General features: G+C 45.5%; 1 protein-coding gene across 1 annotated transcript; it reads right to left on the reverse strand.

Moving 5' to 3' along the window:
- Window positions 1–2,755: 2,755 nt before the first annotated feature.
- On the reverse strand, window positions 2,756–20,109 carry LOC124476087 (SH3 and cysteine-rich domain-containing protein 2-like). The gene is made up of 11 exons (XM_047033093.1): window positions 20,011–20,109; window positions 12,551–12,893; window positions 11,851–11,945; window positions 7,928–8,012; window positions 6,472–6,584; window positions 6,276–6,339; window positions 5,580–5,635; window positions 5,115–5,203; window positions 4,313–4,364; window positions 3,261–3,398; window positions 2,756–2,940 (listed from the first exon to the last, which is right to left on the reverse strand). Exons 1-11 carry the CDS (start codon window positions 20,107–20,109, stop codon window positions 2,842–2,844), a joined length of 1,233 nt encoding a protein of 410 aa, XP_046889049.1. The 3' UTR covers window positions 2,756–2,841.
- Window positions 20,110–22,158: the final 2,049 nt, after the last annotated feature.

Below are 22,158 nucleotides of genomic sequence, written 5' to 3' on the forward strand. Positions count from 1 at the left end.
ACACACTTTTGCCTTGCCTCTTGGCAAACTCTCTAGTTTCTAGCTTTCATGTTGAGCCAGTGAAAATGATCTGATAAGGGAGAGTTGATTACACAGAGCGATGCCACTCTGAACAAAGACAGTCCCTCTCATTTACACTACAATAGGGCCTGTTGCCAGCTAAATTGGCAGAGAGCGAGGGATGGAAGGAGAGCGAAAGGAGAGAAGGAGAGAGGTACAGACTGAGAAACAGTCGGGGGGGGGAAAGGCAGAGACGGTGGAAGATGAGTGTGAGCGAAGCAACGAGAGGGCGGGATGGACAGAGTCAGAGGGAGATAGAGTGCGTGGGAGTCATATGAGGGTTTGACAAGAACGCATACAGAATGACACTTCATTAGTGCCTCCCTCTTGCACGCACACACTTCGGTCCACTCACACAGGCCCTCTCTCTCTCTCTTTCTCTCTCTCTCTCTGTCTCTCCCTCTCTCTCTCTCTCTCTGTCTCTCTCTCCCTCTCCCTCGCTCTCGAACACACACCCACGCACACGCCGCACCCGTCTGCCAGCTCAACGTCGCGCCTGCCAGCAGCTCCTCCGTCGACACTTAGTTTAATTGAGAACTAATCATGCTATTTGGGATCATTTAAGAAAGGAGCAAACTTCCCGGATGCTGCAGAGTCATCGTACTGTAGCCTGAGATCAAACCCTTGTGTACACATATTGCACATCATCAGCTTGTTGGCTCATCACAGGTCTGCTAGCCAGACAGGGGCTGGAAGGCTTAGTGAGGCATTGAGGTTCAGTTGTCAATGAAACTTTAAGACTCACAAGATCAGGGTGCCAGAAGAAAAGAGATTGTCTTTTGCGCTGTATTTTATTTCAGGTTTATTGAAATGTTTGAGGGTTGATTTCCAGCTAGAGGTGCAGAAACAGTGAATAATGTGTTACCAGTGACTACTTTCCTGAGTCAATATTTGTCCACAGTTTCATAGAGGATGGTCATGATTAGGGTTCACACATGCTAAACCAATGTGTCCCTGAAACCCATATATTACCTAGGATGCTGAGGATTAAACCGTTGCTAAACATCCACGCTGAGGACGTATAGTCGACTGTACAATTTGTGAATACATACAGTGGTTAAGATTGAGGGAGAATAGAAAACGTGTGATTGCCTTACACTGGTGTGCATAGTACTGTGATAGGTTTGTGCTGATTGGTCAGATGTGGAGCTAATGCCATATAGGGGCAACACACATTTTGGAGAAGCTGGATCCAGCACAGTTGATGCTGTAATACATTTAAAGTTGGTATCTCATTCCTATTTACACAGAGTACACACAGTATATTACCAACTACGGTTATTGCTAAGTTTCATATGGTGTGGCCGCGCTACTGCCTTGTAATATATAAATCATGATAAAGATAAATAAACAAGAATTAAATCTTGATACATGATATCAATCCATAAAAATGGATTTAAGACGCTCAACATTCATTTGGGCCACAGAGAAACCTTTGTTTTAAGATCAGTCAGTGGAATACATCTCAATTGTCAGGACGAGTGACACATGACATCTGATCTAAAGAAGATCTGAAGAAAACCCTTTCAATTTACCTTTTCGGTGTGAACTATCTACCTTGGTTAATGGCTGAACATATCTGACTTTGCTACACCATCTGCTATCTGAAGCACTGTATGCGTGTGTGTTTGTAGGTGTGAGTGTGTGTGTGTGTGTGTGTGTGTGTGTGTAGAAGGGCACACTGTGGGCTTAGATATATGACAGAGGGTGAGTGTGTGTTTGCTTGTGTGTGTGTGTGTGTGTAACAATGAAAGTAACAGGATCTGTGTCTAAATACTGGATTGGTGTGAGGAGAATAAACACAAGTCATAAGTACAGCAATGAACCCAGACAACTTCGAAATGTCTGTCAGAGAGTGAGAGACCCATGCAACAGTACCCTTTCAGTTCCACCATTCCCGCTACAACTAGTCAGTCATCATAGGACCCTTGTGGCTTCTTTGTCCCCTGCAACCAACCTTGGTTTGCCCTTTGTGCTAAATAAATGGATTCACAGCGAGCTGGGCTGAACAGTCTCACTAGGGGGGTGTCAAGGTTCAGCCAAGAAAAAGTTCTGTTTGCACAAGCTGCTACAATGAAATAATGCTACCGTCAAACAGACAAAGATACACCTCTTTGAAGATGGTGGCCAAATTTGCTGAGCTCAGAGACCGTACAGGCTCCACAATCGGTCATTTTTGTTCTGCAGGGCTAGAGCAGAAGCAGGGTTATTGTATAGTTGGTGAGATATCCAGATTTCTTTTAGATCCACACAGGCTTTCACAGTTGTTTCCAATTCAATACCAACACTTGGCTGTCTTTGTCAATATGTGTGTGTGTGTTTGTGTGTGTACTGTAAGCATGTGTTTGCTAGGCTATGTATACAACCATCTCAGCCTGTGTTTGTGTTTCTATTAGCAGTTGTGTGTGCTCTACGTGTGACCGGTACAGGAAGGAAGTGAGGTCAGCTACACCCCAGGAACAAAAGCAGCTCAAAAGAAGCCTCCACCATCTTCATCCTTTCCTCTTTCCGGAACACTCCACATCTTAAAGCAAAGCAGCGGCCAAAATTCACAGAGACTCGTTTCAGAACAACGTTCTCCTTTCTTGTCTCACAACTCAAGTCCTTTTTTGAGAGGTGGGGCCGGATGGGCAGAGAGGGGCGGGGGGGTGGGGGGGCTCCAAGTCATTGCCAGTGGGGCGGCAGACAGCGTTGAGGTGGTGAGGCCCAACTGGGAGCGCTAGCAGAGGGGCCTGGAGGGCAGAGGAGGTGCGGGAGAGGAGAAGCCCCCCCTGGTCAGAGTCAGATCTCTAGGAGGTACTTGGACGGGACCAAGCCTTTCTTCTTGCCACTGCTGAGCCTCAGGTACTCGTCGGTATCCTCGTTCTTCCCCACACAGATCTGGGGGTGAATAAGGAGAGGGGGACGGTAGGATACAGAGAGAGGGGGGGGAGCAGAAAGTTGAGAAGGAGACACAAGGGAAGGAGACACGAGGGAAGAGCGAGGGATGAACATGGGAAATGAAAGGGTAGATGAGGATGGAAGGGGGAGGGGAGTGAGGTCATTACTTTTATCTGCACGCCATTGAATTTGCATGTGCAAAATGGAATGGACTGTGCACGCATGTGCAGAAGAATGGGGTTGGTGGTGAGAGTGTTCTGTATGTGTTAGTGTGTGTGTTAGATAGAGTGGCTTTTGTGTGTGTGTGTGTCTCAGCTTACTTGAGACTCTTTTACAGTCATCTGGCCTTTCTCGCGCTTGCCATGGAAACCCTCCGTGACCCTCCACACTCGTTCGCCAGGGCGTACCCTCTGCACAAAGTTGGCAGGGAAGAAACCCACCTTCTCTTTGCTTTTCCCCTGTGTAAACACACACACATTCCACGGGCACACACACATACATCCCAAAGGCACACACACACACATTCGCACACAATACAGGCACATACACACATACCAGAAAACTGTAAACCCTACAAAAATCTATTTGGTAATTCTACATATAGACAAAGACATTGAATTGATGTGTGTGCAAGAAAAGTTAATTTCCTACACAGTTGTTTTCCCAGTTCTGTTTACTCTCTGATGTCTATGATTAAAACTAGAAAGGCAGAGTTCAAACGAGTGGTGACAGTCCTGTTGTTAAGGAGATGCTGTGGTCGTACAGTAGTAGATTAATGCATTGTTATTTGTTTTATATGTTTTCATTCACACAGTCACCCAGTTAACCAAGGACATGGTCAGACTGCAAAACAAGCATCCGTCATAAATAAGTGCATTTTGGTTTAGTTCTGGGTGACTGTGTGCCTGTTTACCCATTTTGAAGCTATGTATGCCTGTGTATGTGATAGTGTGTTTGTGTGTGAGTGAGGGACCGGGCAGAGTGTGTGTGTTCTATTGACTCTGTGTGTGTCTGTTTAGTGAGCTTGATGTCTGCTTTCCCCTCAGCTCAGCACACGCTCCATGAAGACGTCAAAGCTGAGGATCATTAAACATGTATTAGAGCCAGCTCCGGACACTTCCTCCAACTCCTGTTCAGACTCGGGTGGAATATTTCCGATAGATGAAATACCCAAGTTGTGCCTGATTAAGCTTGACTGGCCACGGATAAATTGCACTTTACCACTGCTTTGCACCCCATTAAGTTGAACTGAAAGACTTGGACAGAAATAGGTTAGCTTGATGGCTAAAAGGGAATTGAGTTGTTTTTGATTGCTTTTATAAAGCGTTATGTAAGGAAGTTGAAAATGGAGTGCGGTTGTTTTTCTACCTACCTTCCACCAGTCTTCGTTGGAGTCATCTATGACTTGTACCCTGTCCCCGGGTCTGAGAAAACAGAGCAGGGGTTGTTTGGAACACCGGATTTTCTTAAGACATCTTACAGTGACTAGCTCTGTCAGACATTGTTTCCCATTAAGGACTACATACAAACTACATGCTGAGAGACATACATCATTTAGACCGATTCAGAATGGGTTATGGTGGCACTTGAACAGACACACACATGCACACACACACACATGTATGCCTGCACACACATACACACGCATGCACACGCATATGTATTTGCACACACACACACACACACTGCCTGTCCTTCCCAGCCTCGCGGCCCCCACTGTGTGCCAGCCATGTCTCAGCGCCCCAGTGTGAAGACAGATGGTGAGTGTGTGTGTGTGTTGGCGCTGTGCCCCCCCATCCCCCCCTCCCCACTTACCTTATCGCTGCAGTGAACTCACCCCCTCTCCCAACACACACACACACCTTCAACACTTTCTTTTCCCTATGCACAACCACTTCTGTACATCATATTTGAATAAATCCTGCACCACGTAATGCATAATAAGTTATTTATTACTGGATTATGGTCATGTATCATGTATTGAATTGCATACTTTCCCTATCCCCCATTCCCAATCAAACAGAGCTAGACGCACACACACACACCCACACTCACACACACTCACTCACACTCACCCACACACACACACACACACACACACACACACAGTCACCCACCCACACACACACACACACACACAAACAAACACACAAATCCTTGTGCCTTGAACTCACTGTAGCTCCAGGTCATTCTTCTCCTGGGGTAGGAACTTGTACAGAGCCACGTAGGTGTGTATGGAATGGACCTCGATGCGTTTGGGAGTCTGGGAGGGAGAGAGCAGAGAGTTGAGGACAGTGGTGGGCTTGATGCTGGAGCAGTCACACTGTACTGTAGCACCCTCAAGAACGGGCAGAAATGCCCTTGGCTGCACAGTGTCTCTATTGCAACTGTTTCTTAGGCTAGCCAAAGAACTTGCTGGATTTGTCAGAATGCTGTACCCTTGTTGTAGTTATCATACTGAATGCAGTACTGTGTGAGAAACTGGGAGAATTACAATCAGAATCACATGTGATCACATGAAATAAGAGTTTGCTGGTTGTCATGGAGAACAGGGGAAGAGAGATAAGGGCGAGAGGAGGGAGGGAATGGAGGAGCAGGAGGACGAATGAAAGGGGAGGAGTTAAACGCTTCCCGCTCACCTTCAAGCTGACCCTGTCTTCTGAATCAGCCTTCTCACTTTCAGGGGGGGTGAGATCTGGAGGGAGATGAGAGGAGAGGAAGTGTGTGTGTTTAAGAGTCAGAGTGTGTGTGTGTGTGAGAGAGAGAGAGCGAGAGAGAGAGAGAGAGAGAGAGAGAGAGAGAGAGAGAGAGAGAGAGAATTGTCACTTAGAGAATGGACCATGAGGTCAGTGAAAGCTTGCTCACTACTTAAAATATCAGCACCCATAAGGACAGGAGGATGACTGGACAAAAGACCGCACAACACACACACACACAAACGCACCTACGCCCTATGCACAAAAGCATACGTACAGACAAACAACATCCTTCTCTGACAAGATTGCGTGACACTCCTACACCCCCCTCACTCAACAGCCAACCCAGTTATGTCAGCGAGCAGCACTCCCTGTGTAATAGATTAGTGTAATGATGGTGTGTAATGACAGCCATATTTCAGGAAGTGGGACAGTTCACCGTTAGCTAGCAGTGCCCACCAAGTAGAACCACAGTAAAGATAGCAACAGAGAGTTAGCAGTTCCCACCAAGTAGCACTGTAGCTTAATACAAATTACTTTTTCATTAGTTGGATCACATACTGATAACAAGAGCAGAAGTTTCTGAACAGTAAAAGATCAAATGAAGAGGGTGACATTTTAGAAGTGAAAGTAACTTACTTCCTGGTACAGACTCCTCTTCAGCTATTGTTTGAGATTCGAGGCCCTCATCAAATGTATCATCCTATAGGAAACAAGGGACGAGAAAGGGAGAAGTTTGAGGATGTGCATAACTAGGATGTCAGCGGTGTGAATTGTTTTTATGTGTGTGTGTGTGTGTGTGTGTGGGGGGGGGGGGGGGGTTACTATGTGTTACCTCATGACAGGGTGACTCAAAGATACTGCTGAAGTTGGACCGGCTCTGCTGAGCCAGCGAGGTTCCGTAGCGCAGTGCCTCATATACAGGGTCAACACATGCCTTACCAGACTCTACAAACACACACACACACATCTAGTGTTACAAGTCCACTTACATGCATTTCACTGTAGTACTCTCTGTCTCTCCACAATATGCTGGCCACACACACATACACAAACACACACAGCTTACAGTCTTTGTCTCTCCTCAATCGTCTGGCCGAATACTCAAACACACACACACAGAAACATGTACCCAATGTATATAAATATGCCTAAGCAGGGATGGTCATCCACACAAGTCCCAGACACACGTGCATTCAGGTACTGCGCGTAATGGAACAATTAAAACATTACACCTAGATGGTCGCAAAGCATAAATTCACTTATTACCAAGCATGGAAGCTTTCGGACGTGTGCCTTCATCAGTATGCAATACAGCATCAGAGGCAAAGGCACCATTGGGAAGCAGTAAGCACACAGACCGTTATCAGGGTGAAAAAAAAGGCCCACATTTACACATTCCACACACACTCACACACAATTTATCAGACTGGGAGAAAAAAACACATTTAAACATCGCCAGACACACACACACACATATGCATAAGACAACCATTTGTCAACACAGTCACAACAAACAGCAAAAAAGTTATACAATCGTCCAAATATTGAGTCGACAGTCTTCAGGGCATTACTGGCATCGTCAAGAAACAGCTAGAAAAGATAGGCCTTGACGTCCACCTGAGAACAAACCTTGTGTTCTGTACTCCCAGCACTAGCAGTTGTGTACATGACAGGAAAGACAACTGGCTATTCTCACAGGACACAAGTGGTGGGCAGGCAAGGACCTGCACCTCACATTGACTGTCTGATACACAATGAACAAGCCAAAGCAATGATTTGACACACACACACACATACACTTGATCTAAGCAGAACGGGAATGACCAAAGCAGTGTGGAAATAGACACACACACACACACGGTAATTCTAGTCTGTGGCACTTAATCAGTTTGGGAGTCAGAGAAGTAGGGGCTTTTTAAAGTTTAGAAGCTGTTCGGAGTTTTGTGTGTGTTTGTGTCTCTGACAGCTGCTCTCACATTCACACACAATGTGCAGGGACTCCAGTAAGGATACAGAACTTCCTCCCTCTCTAGGGGGATCAAGAAGAGAGGGAGGAAGAGGCGGATGGGAGGCAGAAAGTGTGCATGAGTGAGGGGGGGAAAGAAGATGAGAGAGGGGGGGGGGGATCTTCTGGAATCTCCCAGCAAAAGCTTCTCAGACTTTAGCCCCTGGCACTATTAACATATCAACAGTAACTGAAAGGACAAACCGGAAAAGGAAAGCAACACACACCCACACACACACTCACACAAACACACGCACACACAAACACACACGCACACACTTACCTTGTGCCGTAGGAGCTTCCTTGACCACTCCCAACATGTCGTTAGTTAGAAGAGGAGAGCTGAAGTTCCGCTTGAAGGCTCCCGTCTGGCAGAGCACGGAAGGACAGAGATAGAGAGGACAACAGAGATAGAGAGGACAACAGAGATAGAGAGGACAACAGAGATAGAGAGGACAACAGAGATGTATAAATAGACGTCTGTTCTCGACTGAATGAAATCCGAGTAGATGAAACCTGAATAATACAAAGGTCAGGTATTTTGTCCTCAGTAAATGGATAGTCCTGTGGTTTCTGGCGGGAAGGTGATCGGAATGGAGGCTTTTTAAGGGTTGTGTGTGACTGTGTGTGTTACATGCAGTGAGCGGACAAAACAGCGTTCTAAGTTTTCCCCATGTGTGTAACGTGTACACAAACATTCGTGTTCCTTCGTTACGTGTTCCTCCCCACGTGTTTCCATGGTGTCGGATGGGTGTCTGACTGTTCACTGTACATATGTGTTTGAAAATGAGTGTATATTGTGTTTTTTTGTTGTTGTGATTTTGCGTGGGTATTACCTGTGTGTGTTTTTGTTTGTGTGTGTGGGAGAGTTTGAAGTGGATGGGTGGATGAACAAAGTGGACGTTGACAGGATATGACAGTCCTCACCAGAACATCCACCCTCTGGGTCACTGTGAGTTGAAGACCACATGTGATGCACGGATGGAGGTGGACTAGTAGAATGCGATTGCTGGCTGTGCTCTACCTTGCTTGAACTGTACCTGTTCATCTCTGCACATTTCTGATTATAGAAAGACACAGTTCTTACAATCCCCCGACTGGCTGCTACGAGTTTGGGCACACCAAAGTCATGATGTTGTCGTTTGACATGAAACTCAAAGTACCCTAGCAGCTATGGAAAGACGTTCCTTCCCCGCAGACATGAGAGGCTGCTTCAGATGTAGAAACAGAAACGAGCTGTTAAAAGTACTGTTTTTGACGGCAATGACGGCAAAGTTTTGGTATCCAGTTCCGTGGAATCTGTAAAACTTTCCTATTTAAAATAGCTCAGCAGACTGGTTTGTTTTGTTTTGTGTTCTATTTTATTATATTCTATTCTATACGATGGCTGAAGAGCCATACCATGTACAAAAAAAAGCTTTTTCAGAGGAGCTGCCAAAGTCTAAAATACGACTGAAAAGCCCTCTTCTCGTGCTCACTTTATCAAAATAAAGCTTCTCTTTCCGAGAACATAAATCATAAGGCATGCCAGCTCTCCTTCCTGGATCAGATTTATCTCTCGTTTACCCGGCACCTGAAACATAATAGATGTGTGAATGCCTCGGTGAGATTCTGATAAATGAGAGGCAGAGCCGAAGCCTGCCAGCGACCAGGCCTGAGGTGCACAGGGAAGGCAGGAGGGACTCATTCCAATATCTGGGCATTCTGCTCTTCATTGCAGGCTCACAACAGACACGTTCAAAATTAGGTGAGAGATTTATTTATTTTAAACCAGATTAAGGGAATGATCTGGAAGGGAGACAGAGGGGGGGGTCTTACCCATGATTCACCACTCCCTCACCCTGACCCCTCAAGCCCAACTTGTACAGCACATCCCTTTTCTGAGGCTAGGACTGATTGCACCTTGGATGATTGTCCCTCTGAGGTAATTTAGTATGCCAGCCAGATGTTGAACTGATTGCGAATTTAGAATGCATGAGTCGACAAACACACTTTCACCCTGGTCTGACCTGGCACTCCACTTCTTATGGTTCAATTTGTGTGTTATATTGTACATGTGTTTGCTGTGAAAATATTAAGGGCCGTCCCTGTCAAGAAATATATTTTTTATGAATTACGTTGTTATTTTATTTCATTTATTTGGTAAAGGGGGTGAAAATACCTAGCTTCTTAAATATTTGATTGTATTACTAAATGTAATACAAGTGAGGCTAAATGATGCTGTTCACAATGTTTACCATGAACCTCTCTATTGGTTAGTGTGTGTTGTTAATGAATCACTCTGCTTCCTTTAAGCTTTTAAAACAATACTTGTAAGCAGTTTGTATGTGTTAAATCAGTTTCAGTTTAGCTACATTCAATAGACAGGGCTACATCATCTGATGTTAAACATTCTCCCCATTCTCCCCATACACAGCCATCATTGAGTCCATCCTCACCTCCTCCATTACCACCTGGTACGCTGCTGCCACTGCCAAGGACAAGGGCAGGCTGCAGCGTATCATCCGCACTGCAGAGAAGGTGATTGGCTGCAATCTGCCTTCCCTCGAGGACCTGCACACCTCGAGGTCCCTGAGAAGAGCGAGGAAGATTGTGGCGGACTCCTCCCACCCTGGACACTCCCTGTTTCAGTCACTCCCCTCCGGCAGAAGGCTGCGGTCCATCAGGACCAAAACCTCACGCCACACAAACAGTTTTTTCCCTTCCGCTGTTGGCCTCCTCAACAAGGCCAAGAGCCCACACTGACTGAATGTCTTAAAACGTTATATTTGCACTACATTCAATTCCTGTTATATTGTATTTTAGATTGTATTTTATACTGTAAATTGGCAACTTATATTTTATTTTATTGTATATTTTATTCTAATTGTATTCCACTTAGTATTGCTAGTACTCCACTTAGTATTGCTAGTTTATGTATCATTACACTTAGTATTGCTAGTTTATGTATCCTTAGTATAGTTAGACCTCATTTAAATTTAAGATTCCTATATGTTTATTGTATGCACCTCCCTGCCAAAGCAAATTCCTTGTCTGTGTAAACATTCATGGCGAATAAACCCATTTCTGATTTCTGATTTCTGATAGCTCATGAGTCAATTACGCCTAATCAAAGGAAAAAGGACTAACCCCATGGGAGCACTTTTGCATAAGCGGAGGAAAGGACAGCAAAATTCATTACACACATTAACCAAAAAGAAACAGAAAGCCACCAACCTTAGGCTACATTTTAAATAAACTAGCTGCTAGCATGTGCTAGCATCTCTCTTCCAGTTCTTCAATATGTCTAATCCCTTGCTTTGATGACTGTGCAGTGTGGACACACAAGGCTTGGCTCCGGCCTGCCATGTCGTATCCTCAAGGGCCCACGTGCGCCTCAAACACACCAAATTTCACACTGAATTAGCCACAGCGGCTGGTGCAGGGAGATATTGATTTTCCGAGCGACTTGAGAGGAGAGTAAGGAAAACACAGAATTTGGGATGGGGTATGGGGGGTGTGGAGGGTAAGGGCGGGGAGTGTGAGGGATGGGTGGGGGGGGGGGGAGCGGGGCAAGGAAATACATTGGGACCCAAGCTGATATGAGTCTCTGCACTTTTGGCTTATGTTTCTCATACCGAACATCTGATACTTTTTACACGTTCCTCCCATCTCTCTCTTTCTCCCTCTTCTTCTCAACCTCTCTCTCTCTCAAATTCTTTTGCTTGGTCCACTTTGTCTTTTTATATCTCCTCCAACGCTTCAGGAAAAGGTCTGATCCGTTCCGAAGTACGCTGGCGCAGGGAGTTTGAGGCTAAATGCACTGATCCGACTCCCCACCTCCTCCCACACATCTGAGTCAACTGAGAGACAATGAAGGCAACCAGCTGGTTCCTGCCTAGCTGAAACAATACATACTGCATAATCAACTAGCCTCTGGAGAACTGTTGTTTAGCCAGTTCATATATCATGGTTGAGTTGCAATGAACAAGAGGAAGAAAAAGGAATAAGAGAAAAACAAGTCGACTATGGGTCTTGGTGATGGTTCGAAGCTGTCTCAAGTTCTGCCTTGCAATTTGTATTCCTTTTTCTGTTTACATTGGCTGCCTATAGAAGACTATGTATATAGGCCGTGAACTGTGTATGGAAGCTATGCTTATTGGTACTACGTTTTGGTGAGAGACTGTGGTGGGGAGAGCTGCATGGGACAGGGTCAGTTTGGTTTACCTTGCCGTTGCAGGGCTGCTGGGATAGCTCGGAGGAGCACCAAAGGTGAGCTCCTAGCTTGCAGGCTTTACAGCGCAGCGCCTGTTTGGAGTTTCCTGCAAACGCACACATCAAGGAAACCCACGTTAAAGAAGAGCGGAAAAACGAGTATTAGCAGCATCCTGTGCAATAAGAAGTACCAGTGCATACTGTGAAGAATCAAGAACAACTATTCATAATGATTGCATTACATGGGCTTCAATTGTAGCTCCGCTTGGATGCCTTAACAAGATGTTCCACAGATAGACAGCTTTGACTTTAGCTAGCTACTGACCATCTGGGTTTACAATGGGATGCATGTAAGACTCATGGTTTGAAGATTGCTAATGTATGTTTGAACACAGTAGTAGACAACAAATCTTGTCACCATTGTCCCCATTGATCATGTGTTTGCACTGTACTGCGAAACACATTGCTGCATGCTGTTACTATACACTACCGTCCCTTCGACTCTATGATGGCAGGACCAGGGTGGAAGCGAATGGCCCACTGTGTTGTGCCTGAGCCTTCAGAGGACCCACCCTGGATCATGTGCCTGAGCCTTCAGAGGACCTACCCTGGATCATGTGCCTGAGCCTTCAGAGGACCTACCCTGGATCATGTGCCTGAGCCTTCAGAGGACCTACCCTGGATCATGTGCTTGAGCCTTCAGAGGACCTACCCTGGATCATGTGCTTGCACTGCTGACAGCAAGTGGGCCGGCGGAACACATGCTCCTGGAAACAGTGGGTTTTGCTGGGCTGAGACAGGGCCTGGACGTGGGCCTTGGAGGACGTCGAGAGGGAGGGGCTGACGGAGGGCGAGTGGGATGAGAGCGAAGGGTTGGGACTGATGGACGGCGAGATGGACGGCGAGCGGTCGGCGGCCGGAGCGGACTCCTGCGGCGAGGGCTCGGTGATGAGGGCCGAGGGGAGGCGGGCTTCGCCGTTCCGCTGGAAGAAGTTGTCCACGCTTTTACTGCGCATCACCGACTTGAAGGAGAGGGAACGCTTCAGTCTCTGGAGCTGTGGACCAAAGAAAATGGTTTTGTTTGACATTGGAGTAGAAATGCTCCTATATATACAGTATACCATGGTGCTTTTATTCACAATGGTAACTAAATCTGTACAATTACTAAGCTTTTTAGGAAAAAAATTCTCCACAGAAAATGACACATTTGTGGCTTAGAGGACTTCCAAGACATTAGCCAAGGGTTTAAGGGTTTTCCTCAAAACTGGAAAAAACTAAGAAATATCGATATCCTGTATATTAAAACAATATTGTAATTTCTGGCAATGAAGATGAACAGAATTCCAATCTATAGATCAAGTAACTGGTCAAGTAACTGGTCAAGTAGCTGGTCAAGTAACTGGCGTCCGATGTTAAGTGCTTCCATCAGCCTGCTTATGCCCTCTGGTTGACCTTCACCTGCCAGACTTGGCATCTCCTCTTTCATCTTCTGCTTTTCTCCTTCTCCGTTTGGATCAGAAATGTGCTGTTCCCAGCAAATCTTGGCAACTCAATATCCCTTAAAATTCCGATTTGATTAGTTTTATTGAGCGGCCTGCCCCCCCACACTTGAGGCATTGATGCACAACAAAGACAGTGTTTATATTTCACTCAGCCTGCCCCACTACCACCCCCCCTCACCCTTCCGTTTCCTGCGGACTTGCCAGGAACTGCTCTTGGCCGCAATAATGAGATGTCACTAATGACAACAGATTACGGGGAGTTGGAGGCAATGAGCTCCAATATTTGGTGATAATAAGAGCCACCGACCTAAGAACCAACTGAACATGAGGCGTGAGGGTGAGCCGCCAGTGAGTGCTATACAGTGGAAACCAAAACAAAACAGTTAGTTTCATGTTTCAGTTTTATCATTATTAGACACGATTTGGGGAACATATGTTTTGTTTCTCTGCATGATTGTTGTGTCTGTGTTGTACAAAATGTGTGTGTGCGTGTGTGTGTGTGTGTGCGCTTGGGTGTGCCATCTCCTAGTGTGTCTGTAGCATCTGTATATTTTCTCAGCACCTGGGAGAAATTAATGTAGCCTGTGTGCGCTTCTTCTTGGAAAGGATCATCAACAATGTTGAGTAGGTTCCTCTTTTCTTCCCTAAAGCCATGGATTCACTAACGCCAATTAGCTTGAGTGATGAAAAGAGCTCTCTCTGTTGACCCATTAGTGAGTGTCTCTTGCAAGTGTTTTTCTTGGGGGAGCTGTAGCCATGCTCGCTTTAATGTCTTTTTTCAGGTTGACTGGTGGTCTAATCAAACAGGCTATTTCATTTTCCTTTCCACCACAATGCGTGCCCCCATTTGACCTTGGTAATCTATTTCAAGCTCTTCCCAGTCTACTGATTTTTATTGCTGCTTTTATTTATTCTTTTCATCTGTGAACTTCTAAAAGACATTTTGGTCACAACGACCTGAGTAAACCTCAAGCCAATGTCCTTTCTGAGACGCAGTTGCCTGCTGTCTCTTTAGCCTCGCACAAAGAGCTGGATCACAGGCCTCCTGTAAAACACCTGCATACATATTCAACTGTCTCTAATGAATAACCGCCATGACAGCGCAGTTAAGTACCTCCGCGTATTAATGTTGACGCAGTTGTGAATTCCATCAGGGTTAATCACCAGACTGTTAGGTCTGCATTATTCAGCAATCTCTCCTTAATTCCACGGGTCTTTGGTTTGGGCTAAAGTGCTGTCACATTTATGCAGAGGCAGTGGGTAAAGCACAGTGGCTGCTCCCATCCTGTGCAGAGATACCAGCTGTGAACAAGAGGGCACAGTGACAGACAGGCTCCTCCCATGGGCTCCTTCACACCTTGGCACCAGCCCCCCAGAGAGCCCGAGGCATCTGACTCATAACCGCCGTAGTGTTCAGCGTTCACACGGGGGCCCAGGGGTGCGTGGATGCGTTGAGGGGGGGGGGGGGGTTTGTTCAGGGGGAGGTTGGGGGTGTCGGGTGTGAGCTGAGGTGTGGAGGTGTCAGGGGTGTGGTGGTGCTCGTGTGATGACGAGTGCAGCTTGAACTTTGTGGGGGTGCCTATTCGTGAGCCGAAAGAGAAACATGCCTGCCACTTCAATTTGCCTCGATGCCCATTGTCTGTCCAACCCCAACCCCCCCCCCCCCACCCCCCAACCCCCCCCACCCCCCCACCCCCACAAAAACGAATGGGACAAAAGCAGGCCCCTTGGGGACCGCCAACCTTGTCAATCCCAACAGTGCTCCTTTGCTCTGCTATCTCTCCCTCAGGTGCTGTAGAATCTATTTATGGCTCCCAAACCCAGAGCCCCATCTCTCTTTGAACAACTGACAGCAATTAGCCTAACAGACAGAGTGAGCAGGCGATAGGGAAAGAGACAGAGCAGGAGAGGGAGAAAGATAGCAGTAATGCCACAATGAAGGGGAAAGAGAAAGTGTGGGGGAGACAGAATGAGAGAGAGAGAGATAGATAGAAAGAGAGAGAGTTAACAGAGAGGCGAGGTGAGACAACAAGAAGACTAGGCTGGGAAATATTTCCTCCCTGTTTTCTCCCCTTCCCCTCTGAGAACCCAAACAATGCACCCGACCCTGTTCCCCCCCCCCCGTGAGATGGGCCGACAGTGCCAGAGCAGAGCAGACGTCCCGGCCTTGTACTCTGCCTGTTTGAAGACCTGTGCTGCACAAGAGATGTTTTGTGGTGCTATTTATAGCCCGGTTGTGAGATGCATGGATAAATTAATGATTACAGGGAGAGGTGTTGTTCACATGGCATGCCTAGGAATGGTGAGGTTTCAAGATACTAGGAAACTGCTGCCAACACAAACTGGCTTTATAAAAATCTCTTTATAGCGACTATCCCAGTAACAGGTAGAGGAGATTTTTTTTTTTTTTTTTTTTGGGGGGGGGGGGGGGGGATTGTGTCTGTTTCAAGTGATGATACTGTCAAGAAATAATATTCCTTATTAAATGGTGCTGCATCTGACAGAACTTCTTAGACAGTTCATGACTGATATGGCTGAATGGAACAAATTCGCAAGCACAGATCCAATCCGTGCTTAGTTCGAAGATGTCATGAAAAGGGGATGTTTCACAGGAATGGCTCATAGTTTGTGGAGAGCTAGTCCAGTCTATGAGACAAGTGGAAGGGTTTCCGCTTGTGGAGGGCCTTCATATTCTAGAATTGTTCATGTGTCTTACTATTCTAGGTTGGTCTTTATTTAGCACAGAATTGCCTTCTATAATGAGCTGTTCATATGTTAGCATGTTGGTTGTCGGAGAGTGTTGTGGGTGAAGAACATGCAGATCCAAATACAGCAGTTTAGAAGGCTTATCTCTTTCGTAAGCAGCTTAAGCAATTAGCACGAGGTAACAGCAATGTTGGGTGTTTAATGTCGTTGGAATACAGAAACATTCATCAATCTGCGAATGGGCGACTGGCTGGGTGAGGGGAGGGGATATGTCACCAAATCTTCTCATGGCTTTCACACCCAGGAACACAGATGGGTGCACACACACCTCCTATGAGCTTAGGTCCAAGTCTGCTAAGGAAAGGCCACGTATTCTATTGTACTATTGTGGGATGTTAGTGTCATCACACAACCCATTCACTTTTAAACTTCAACCTCACGTCAATACTTCTTTCAAAATGATATGTCATCCGATCTAGTTTCAATTTGGAATATGAATTCAAAAGGTATGCTTTTAGAATATAGAAACATTTATATATCATGGGATATGCTGTATGCATTCAACACAACTCTTCAAAAGAAAGATATATAATGAATCTGTTTTTTTCTGTGTGTGCCAGCCTTTAAACCTGCCCACTCTATTGTTACAATTCCCCCCACCTTGTAAAGAACATCCCAACTCAGCTCTATTCTGTAATCAAACCACAAAAGGTCACTTCTGTTTATCCATCTGTTTTCAGTCTTCACGCTGACTGTGCAAAGACCTTTCTAGGTCAGAGTCACCTTTTAAATATTGTCATTATGAGCATAATAGAGACTATTTTTTTGTTATTGAATTACTAAATTGAGCTTTTCTCCTCTAACGCCACCCTTGCTGTGTGCTGTGAATGAAGTAACCTTTATGCTGGAGCTCAACCTTTATGCTGGAGAGAAAGAGGAGAAACCAGATATCACGTATACTAGCAGGAGACGAGAAGGGAAGGAGAAAACGTTTGTCGGAACTGCAGCATGTGTTTCGTATCTCCCTTCCATCGCCTCATTATTTCCTTACCAGTGTGTCTCTATTTCCAGCATCTCTCTCTGCCTTCTCTCGTTTCCTGTCTTCATATCATTTGCGTTCTCTGGATCGCTCTCTACCCTTTTCCTCCTCCCTCTCCCTCCGCTCCCCGTCTACCTTCCCTCCCTCTCTACTTTTACCATGCTCTGGTGAGCGTCCCCTGTTGCTGTCCTTAAGGACACCTCCAACCTGCCAAAATCCCAGCGAGCCGTCCCTAGCAAATCACTATCCTGGGATTTAGAGAGGTTGAGGAGGAGAGAAGGTGAGGAGAAAGACCAGGAGGGGAAGGGGAAGGCAGGGAGCAAAACAGGAGAGAGAGATGGAGGGACGAGGAGAGAGAGAACAACAGATAGACTAGGTGGAAGAACAGATAAACGTGGGTTTGGATTCACGGCTAAAAAAGGAGAAGGAGACATTGGGATGGAAGGACATGGAACTGACCGAGTTGGTAAATGTTTCACAAAGAAACAAGGAAAGGGTTGAGATAACGGGACACAATCAAGCGAGCAGCTAAATAGAGTTCGATACAGAGGCAGGCCGGCATCATAACTTTTTCCCTCATAAAAGTGTCTCTGTGTTCATTGCTGAACTGATGGGCCGTGTAAAGAGGGCCTGGTACTCTGCACGATCAGCAATTTCACCAGCTCCACCAGCTCATAAAAGAAACTAAGTACGAAAGAAAGAGACTCAACATAATCAACCCAGCCTTCAGAATGTAAAAAAGAGAAGTGGAGAAACGATTGGTTTTGGAGCCCAAAGAAGGTAAAGTACATATCCATTAACTTTCTCACAGTCTTACTTTGAGAGGGGCACTAAAGGCCAGCGGGCTCACCTGAGAAAGCTATGAGAAGGACAGAGTGGTAAGCAAGAGAACCAGCCGGAAAGGTGAGACCGGAGGAGATCCAGAGAAGAGAAAGAGAGGGAGTGATGCAGAAAGACAGAGGACGGAAAAGAAAGAGAGAAATGTAGGCTGAGGAAGAGCGAGCATGCGAGACAGAGAGAGAACAGAGAGGCACAGCATGAAAGACGGATGATTCTTCCAGCCTGTGGCAACACAAAACCCTTCTCATCCATTCTCTCTCTCTTTCTCTCCCTCCATTTTCCCCTCATTCTTTTGGAAAGGGAACACGGCTGCCAGGGTCTTGGCAGAGAGAGCAACATGGAGTGGAGGCTTTTGTTTGCTTTCCGCTGTTGTCTTGTCCAGCCAGCGTTTCATCTGAGTGATGACCCAGCTCCAAGCCAGACAAGAGAAACATCTGTTACCTGATTAAGTCATAAATTCTCTCCCCTGCCCACCCTCCGCCCCAGCCCCGACCAACAGCAGACCCTCCCATCCTAGCGGCACGCGGGGAGGGGGGGGGGGATGTGTGGCTTGGGGTGCGTTGGGGTTGATGTGCCTGTTTGCTGTTAACGTTTCAGCTGGAGGAGATGTTTGTTGGTTGTATAGCTGAGACTCAAGATACGTCTTTTCTGGATTTTTTTTACTGTTTCAAATCTGTACACTTCCATTTCACTTGAATAAATACGATCATGTGAGACTGTGAAAAAATGTGACTTTACAATATAAACTGCCTACACTCACACTATTTCACTGAGAAAATAGACTTTCCAGGGAACGTACATAATGTGAGTGATAATTAGTAACCGGAACATGTTTTTGAACATGCCACACTAAGGGCTATGATCCATTGATCTACAACAGAGCAAGTTGACATAGTGAACCTCTTTTAATCCCTTTAACTTCCATTGCACATAATCCTGGGATTTTAGGACAGGGGCATCCAGTGATAGTTTGGGTGCTTGGAGAGAGGAAGCAAAGCTTCTCTGTTCAAGTACAAACCTTTGGGATGACCAGGTCCAGTCTGGCCCTTGAGCTTTGTCTACCAGTTCATCTCACACACATACACACACACACACACATACACATCCTCGCAGACACACACAGACAAACATACAACACAGTAACGACAACACTTTGTGGTTACATTCTACATTCCTCCTGTTATAGATATTTTCTGAAAAAAGGCTATATATTTCCTGGTTTTGATGCTATACTTTAGGACTTCAGGAGATAATCTGTGACTATTATCACCTGTAATACTATCACTCATGGGTGTCATGTGTCAACATCAGGGGCGGATCTAGAGATGTTCATTTGGTGTGGCAATGGGGTGGCAGAAGGAAGTTGTTGGGTGGCCTCAAACCCAAAGTAGGGGGGTTCAGACAGTACTCCCTATGGTAAATGATTAGGCTAGAACACTGTAGTTTAAATTAAACAGTAACATTAATATTATTTATTGAAATGTTCTGTAATGTACAAATAATATTTTTTCATGGGAAGGTTGAGGTTCATGTTGTTTAATTGTAACTTGTTTCACTACATGCTCTTATGGTTCTTCCCTTTGGGACAGTTTTTTCACAATGTATGCTTCATGTTTTGGCTACCCGCAAAGTTTGGGGCTATTTTGTTGTTATGATCAGAGACCTATGCACTTTTGTAAAGCTCTCTCTTGGAAGTCACTTTGGATAAAAGTGTCTGCTAAATGCATTTTAAAAAATTGGGGTGGCAGTATTTTTTACGGGGGTGGCAGCTGCCACCCCCTTGCCACCCCTTAGATTTTCCACTGGTCAACATTAGTTTGACATTTCTATGGATTCACTACATTTGATACTACATACTGAATCAACCTCTCACCTTACACAACCCTTGAGTAGTCTGCAAGGATCACCATGCAGAGGCTGTGCTGAGCCTAATAGGGTTACATAAGTGTACTGTTGCTTGTAACTTGTTGTCCCCTGTTCTTAACACGGGGTCTTCGACTACAATGATATATAAAACTCATGTCAAGAACATTCTTAGCAATTCACAGGGGAGTTAGGGGGTAGCAGGTAGAGCGAGTTCCTTACCTTTGTTTCGGGCTGTATAGGCACCGTTCCCAGTGAACGCTGGAGGTCCCGGTCTCGATTCTGTGGTTCATTTTCTTTTTCACTAATTTCCGTCATCATGTGTCAGAAAAACACTTTATCGTTTGCAAATATGAGGTTAGACGTCAATATCTCTTTTTATTTATCTCTTCGAAAGCTTTAGTTGGTATGGTGTCATGTAATGCCTGTGCATTACGTTACAAACACGCATCAAACGTACAATAAGAACAATATCCCTACTGTAAAAAAAGAATGGGCTATTATTTCTTTTCAATACCTCAATTAACAGGAGGGGTCGAGCTGCGATGTTGCATGCGTGAAATAAATGAAATATCCAGTGCTTCACGCTCTTATATATCCTCTCATGCTATTCGACTTAAACGCTTGAATAAACCACCGGCGAGTAGTTTCTTTCCTTTGCTACACGCGCTCCTTTACAAAAACTTTGATTTACGGACATGCTTGGCTGGTCCTGATTGGACCAAACTCCCCACGGTATGCTAATATAGCTGTAGTACCACGTCACGATTGGCTTGAGGTGGATGACGTACATTCCGACGGTGGGTGCTGCGACACAGGTGTATTTCTTCAGAAGGCACGCGATGGCGTTGCAATATCAGTAGAATCACCGCTCTAATACGAAACGACCTCCAAGGAGCCTGGTTGACTTAGTTTTAAATTTCAGCACCACCGGTGCGAACAGCTCCCGACCACCTCTTGACTGGGAAAGAGGGGCTATAGACTCGGGGCTTATAGAGTAATGGAGATAAGAGACACGATAGGAGACACAGCAATTAACATGGATTCTAAACCCACAGATATATATGAATTCTCATCTCCATAACTCAAATCTTGTAGTGGATCTTGCAGTGATTGACTCACGTCCTTCATCTCCTCCAGTCGTTTTAGATGTGAACTCAATGACACATTGCTAACTTATAGTCCGTTTGAGTAAAAGTTCGAGTTATGTTCCATCCATAGAAAAGTGCACGTCTTGCCTCAGAGTTGGCAAAACTGCTTAGAAAAAGCGGGGGTGGGGGGTGGAGGGGTGATCATGTTTACGGTGATGTCCTCTAAACCTCTCAAGTTCTTCATCTCTATTCACTGAAAATCATGCAAGTATATTCATTCCTCACTCCCATACTCTATTAGTCATTGGCTCTTTGCTCAGTCTCATCACACATTATCGGTGCGTAATGGGAAAGCGCTGTCTCGGGTGATTTCTTATAATAACAGATGATAAGTTAAAAGCAGCAGTAATTGTGGCCCAGTTTTGAGTGACAGATGTGTGCAATTATAACCTTTTTAGGGTTGCTTCCAAATAGCTTAAGGAGGAGATGGTAGCAGCCAAATGACCACTCTCTCATTTAATAAGCTTCTCTCTTGTTATGATAAGTCAGTAGTGTGTGCGTGTGTGTGTGTGTGCGTGTGTGTGTGTGTGTGAGTGTGTGAGAGAGAGAGAGAGAGAGAGAGAGAGAGAGAGAGAGAGAGAGAGAGAGAGAGAGAGAGAGAGAGAGAGAGAAAGCAAGAGAGAGAGAGAGACAGAGAGAGTGTGTGTGTGTGTGAGTGCGTGTGCGTGTGCGTGTTTGTGTGTGTGTGTGTGTGTGTGTGTGTGTGTGTGTGTGTGTGTGTGAAAGAGAGTCACAGATGGAGGTGAAGTGGTCCATGTCTGTAGTGTCCCCTGGTGAACAGCCACCAACCTCAGTTAACCAACCTTGATGAACCTGGGTCTTACTATCATGCATTTTTGATTCTCAATTTAAGTGGATTAAGCATGGTGAAAGGATCCTGTATGTTGGAATAGGTTAGGTATGGTTGGCTAAAGGTTGGCTGGGTTAAGACACAACAGCATTGGCTAGGATAGGATGGAACAGTACATAATTGGTTTGACTGCCTTAGTTTCATAATGGTTTTGTCACCCCTCTGCCAAAAAGGCTTTACTGTTAACTGATTTGAGCCCACAGTACCCCATTTAAACATAATATTATCAGTCTGTAGACAGTTTCTTAGGGGTTTAGTCTGTTACAATGTGCTATTAGACACACAGTTGTGACAATCCATATACAATGCATTTATAAGAAACTGCTTGTTGGCTTTTGGCTCCTGTGCCATGTGATGTACAATATTATC

The sequence above is a fragment of the Hypomesus transpacificus genome, chromosome 13 (genome assembly GCF_021917145.1).
Source record: "Hypomesus transpacificus isolate Combined female chromosome 13, fHypTra1, whole genome shotgun sequence".
NCBI classification, from domain to species: Eukaryota; Metazoa; Chordata; class Actinopteri; order Osmeriformes; family Osmeridae; genus Hypomesus; species Hypomesus transpacificus.

Coding starts and splice junctions, on each gene's coding strand:
- LOC124476087 (XM_047033093.1), bottom strand. CDS start 20,109: ATGATGACGGAAATTAGTGAAAAAGAAAATGAACCACAGAATCGAGAC. Junction 5,636..6,275: donor AGAGGAGTCTGTACCAGGAA/GTAAGTTACTTT, acceptor ATCTCCCTCCAG/ATCTCACCCCCCCTGAAAGT. Junction 5,204..5,579: donor AAGACAGGGTCAGCTTGAAG/GTGAGCGGGAAG, acceptor TCTCCCTCCCAG/ACTCCCAAACGCATCGAGGT.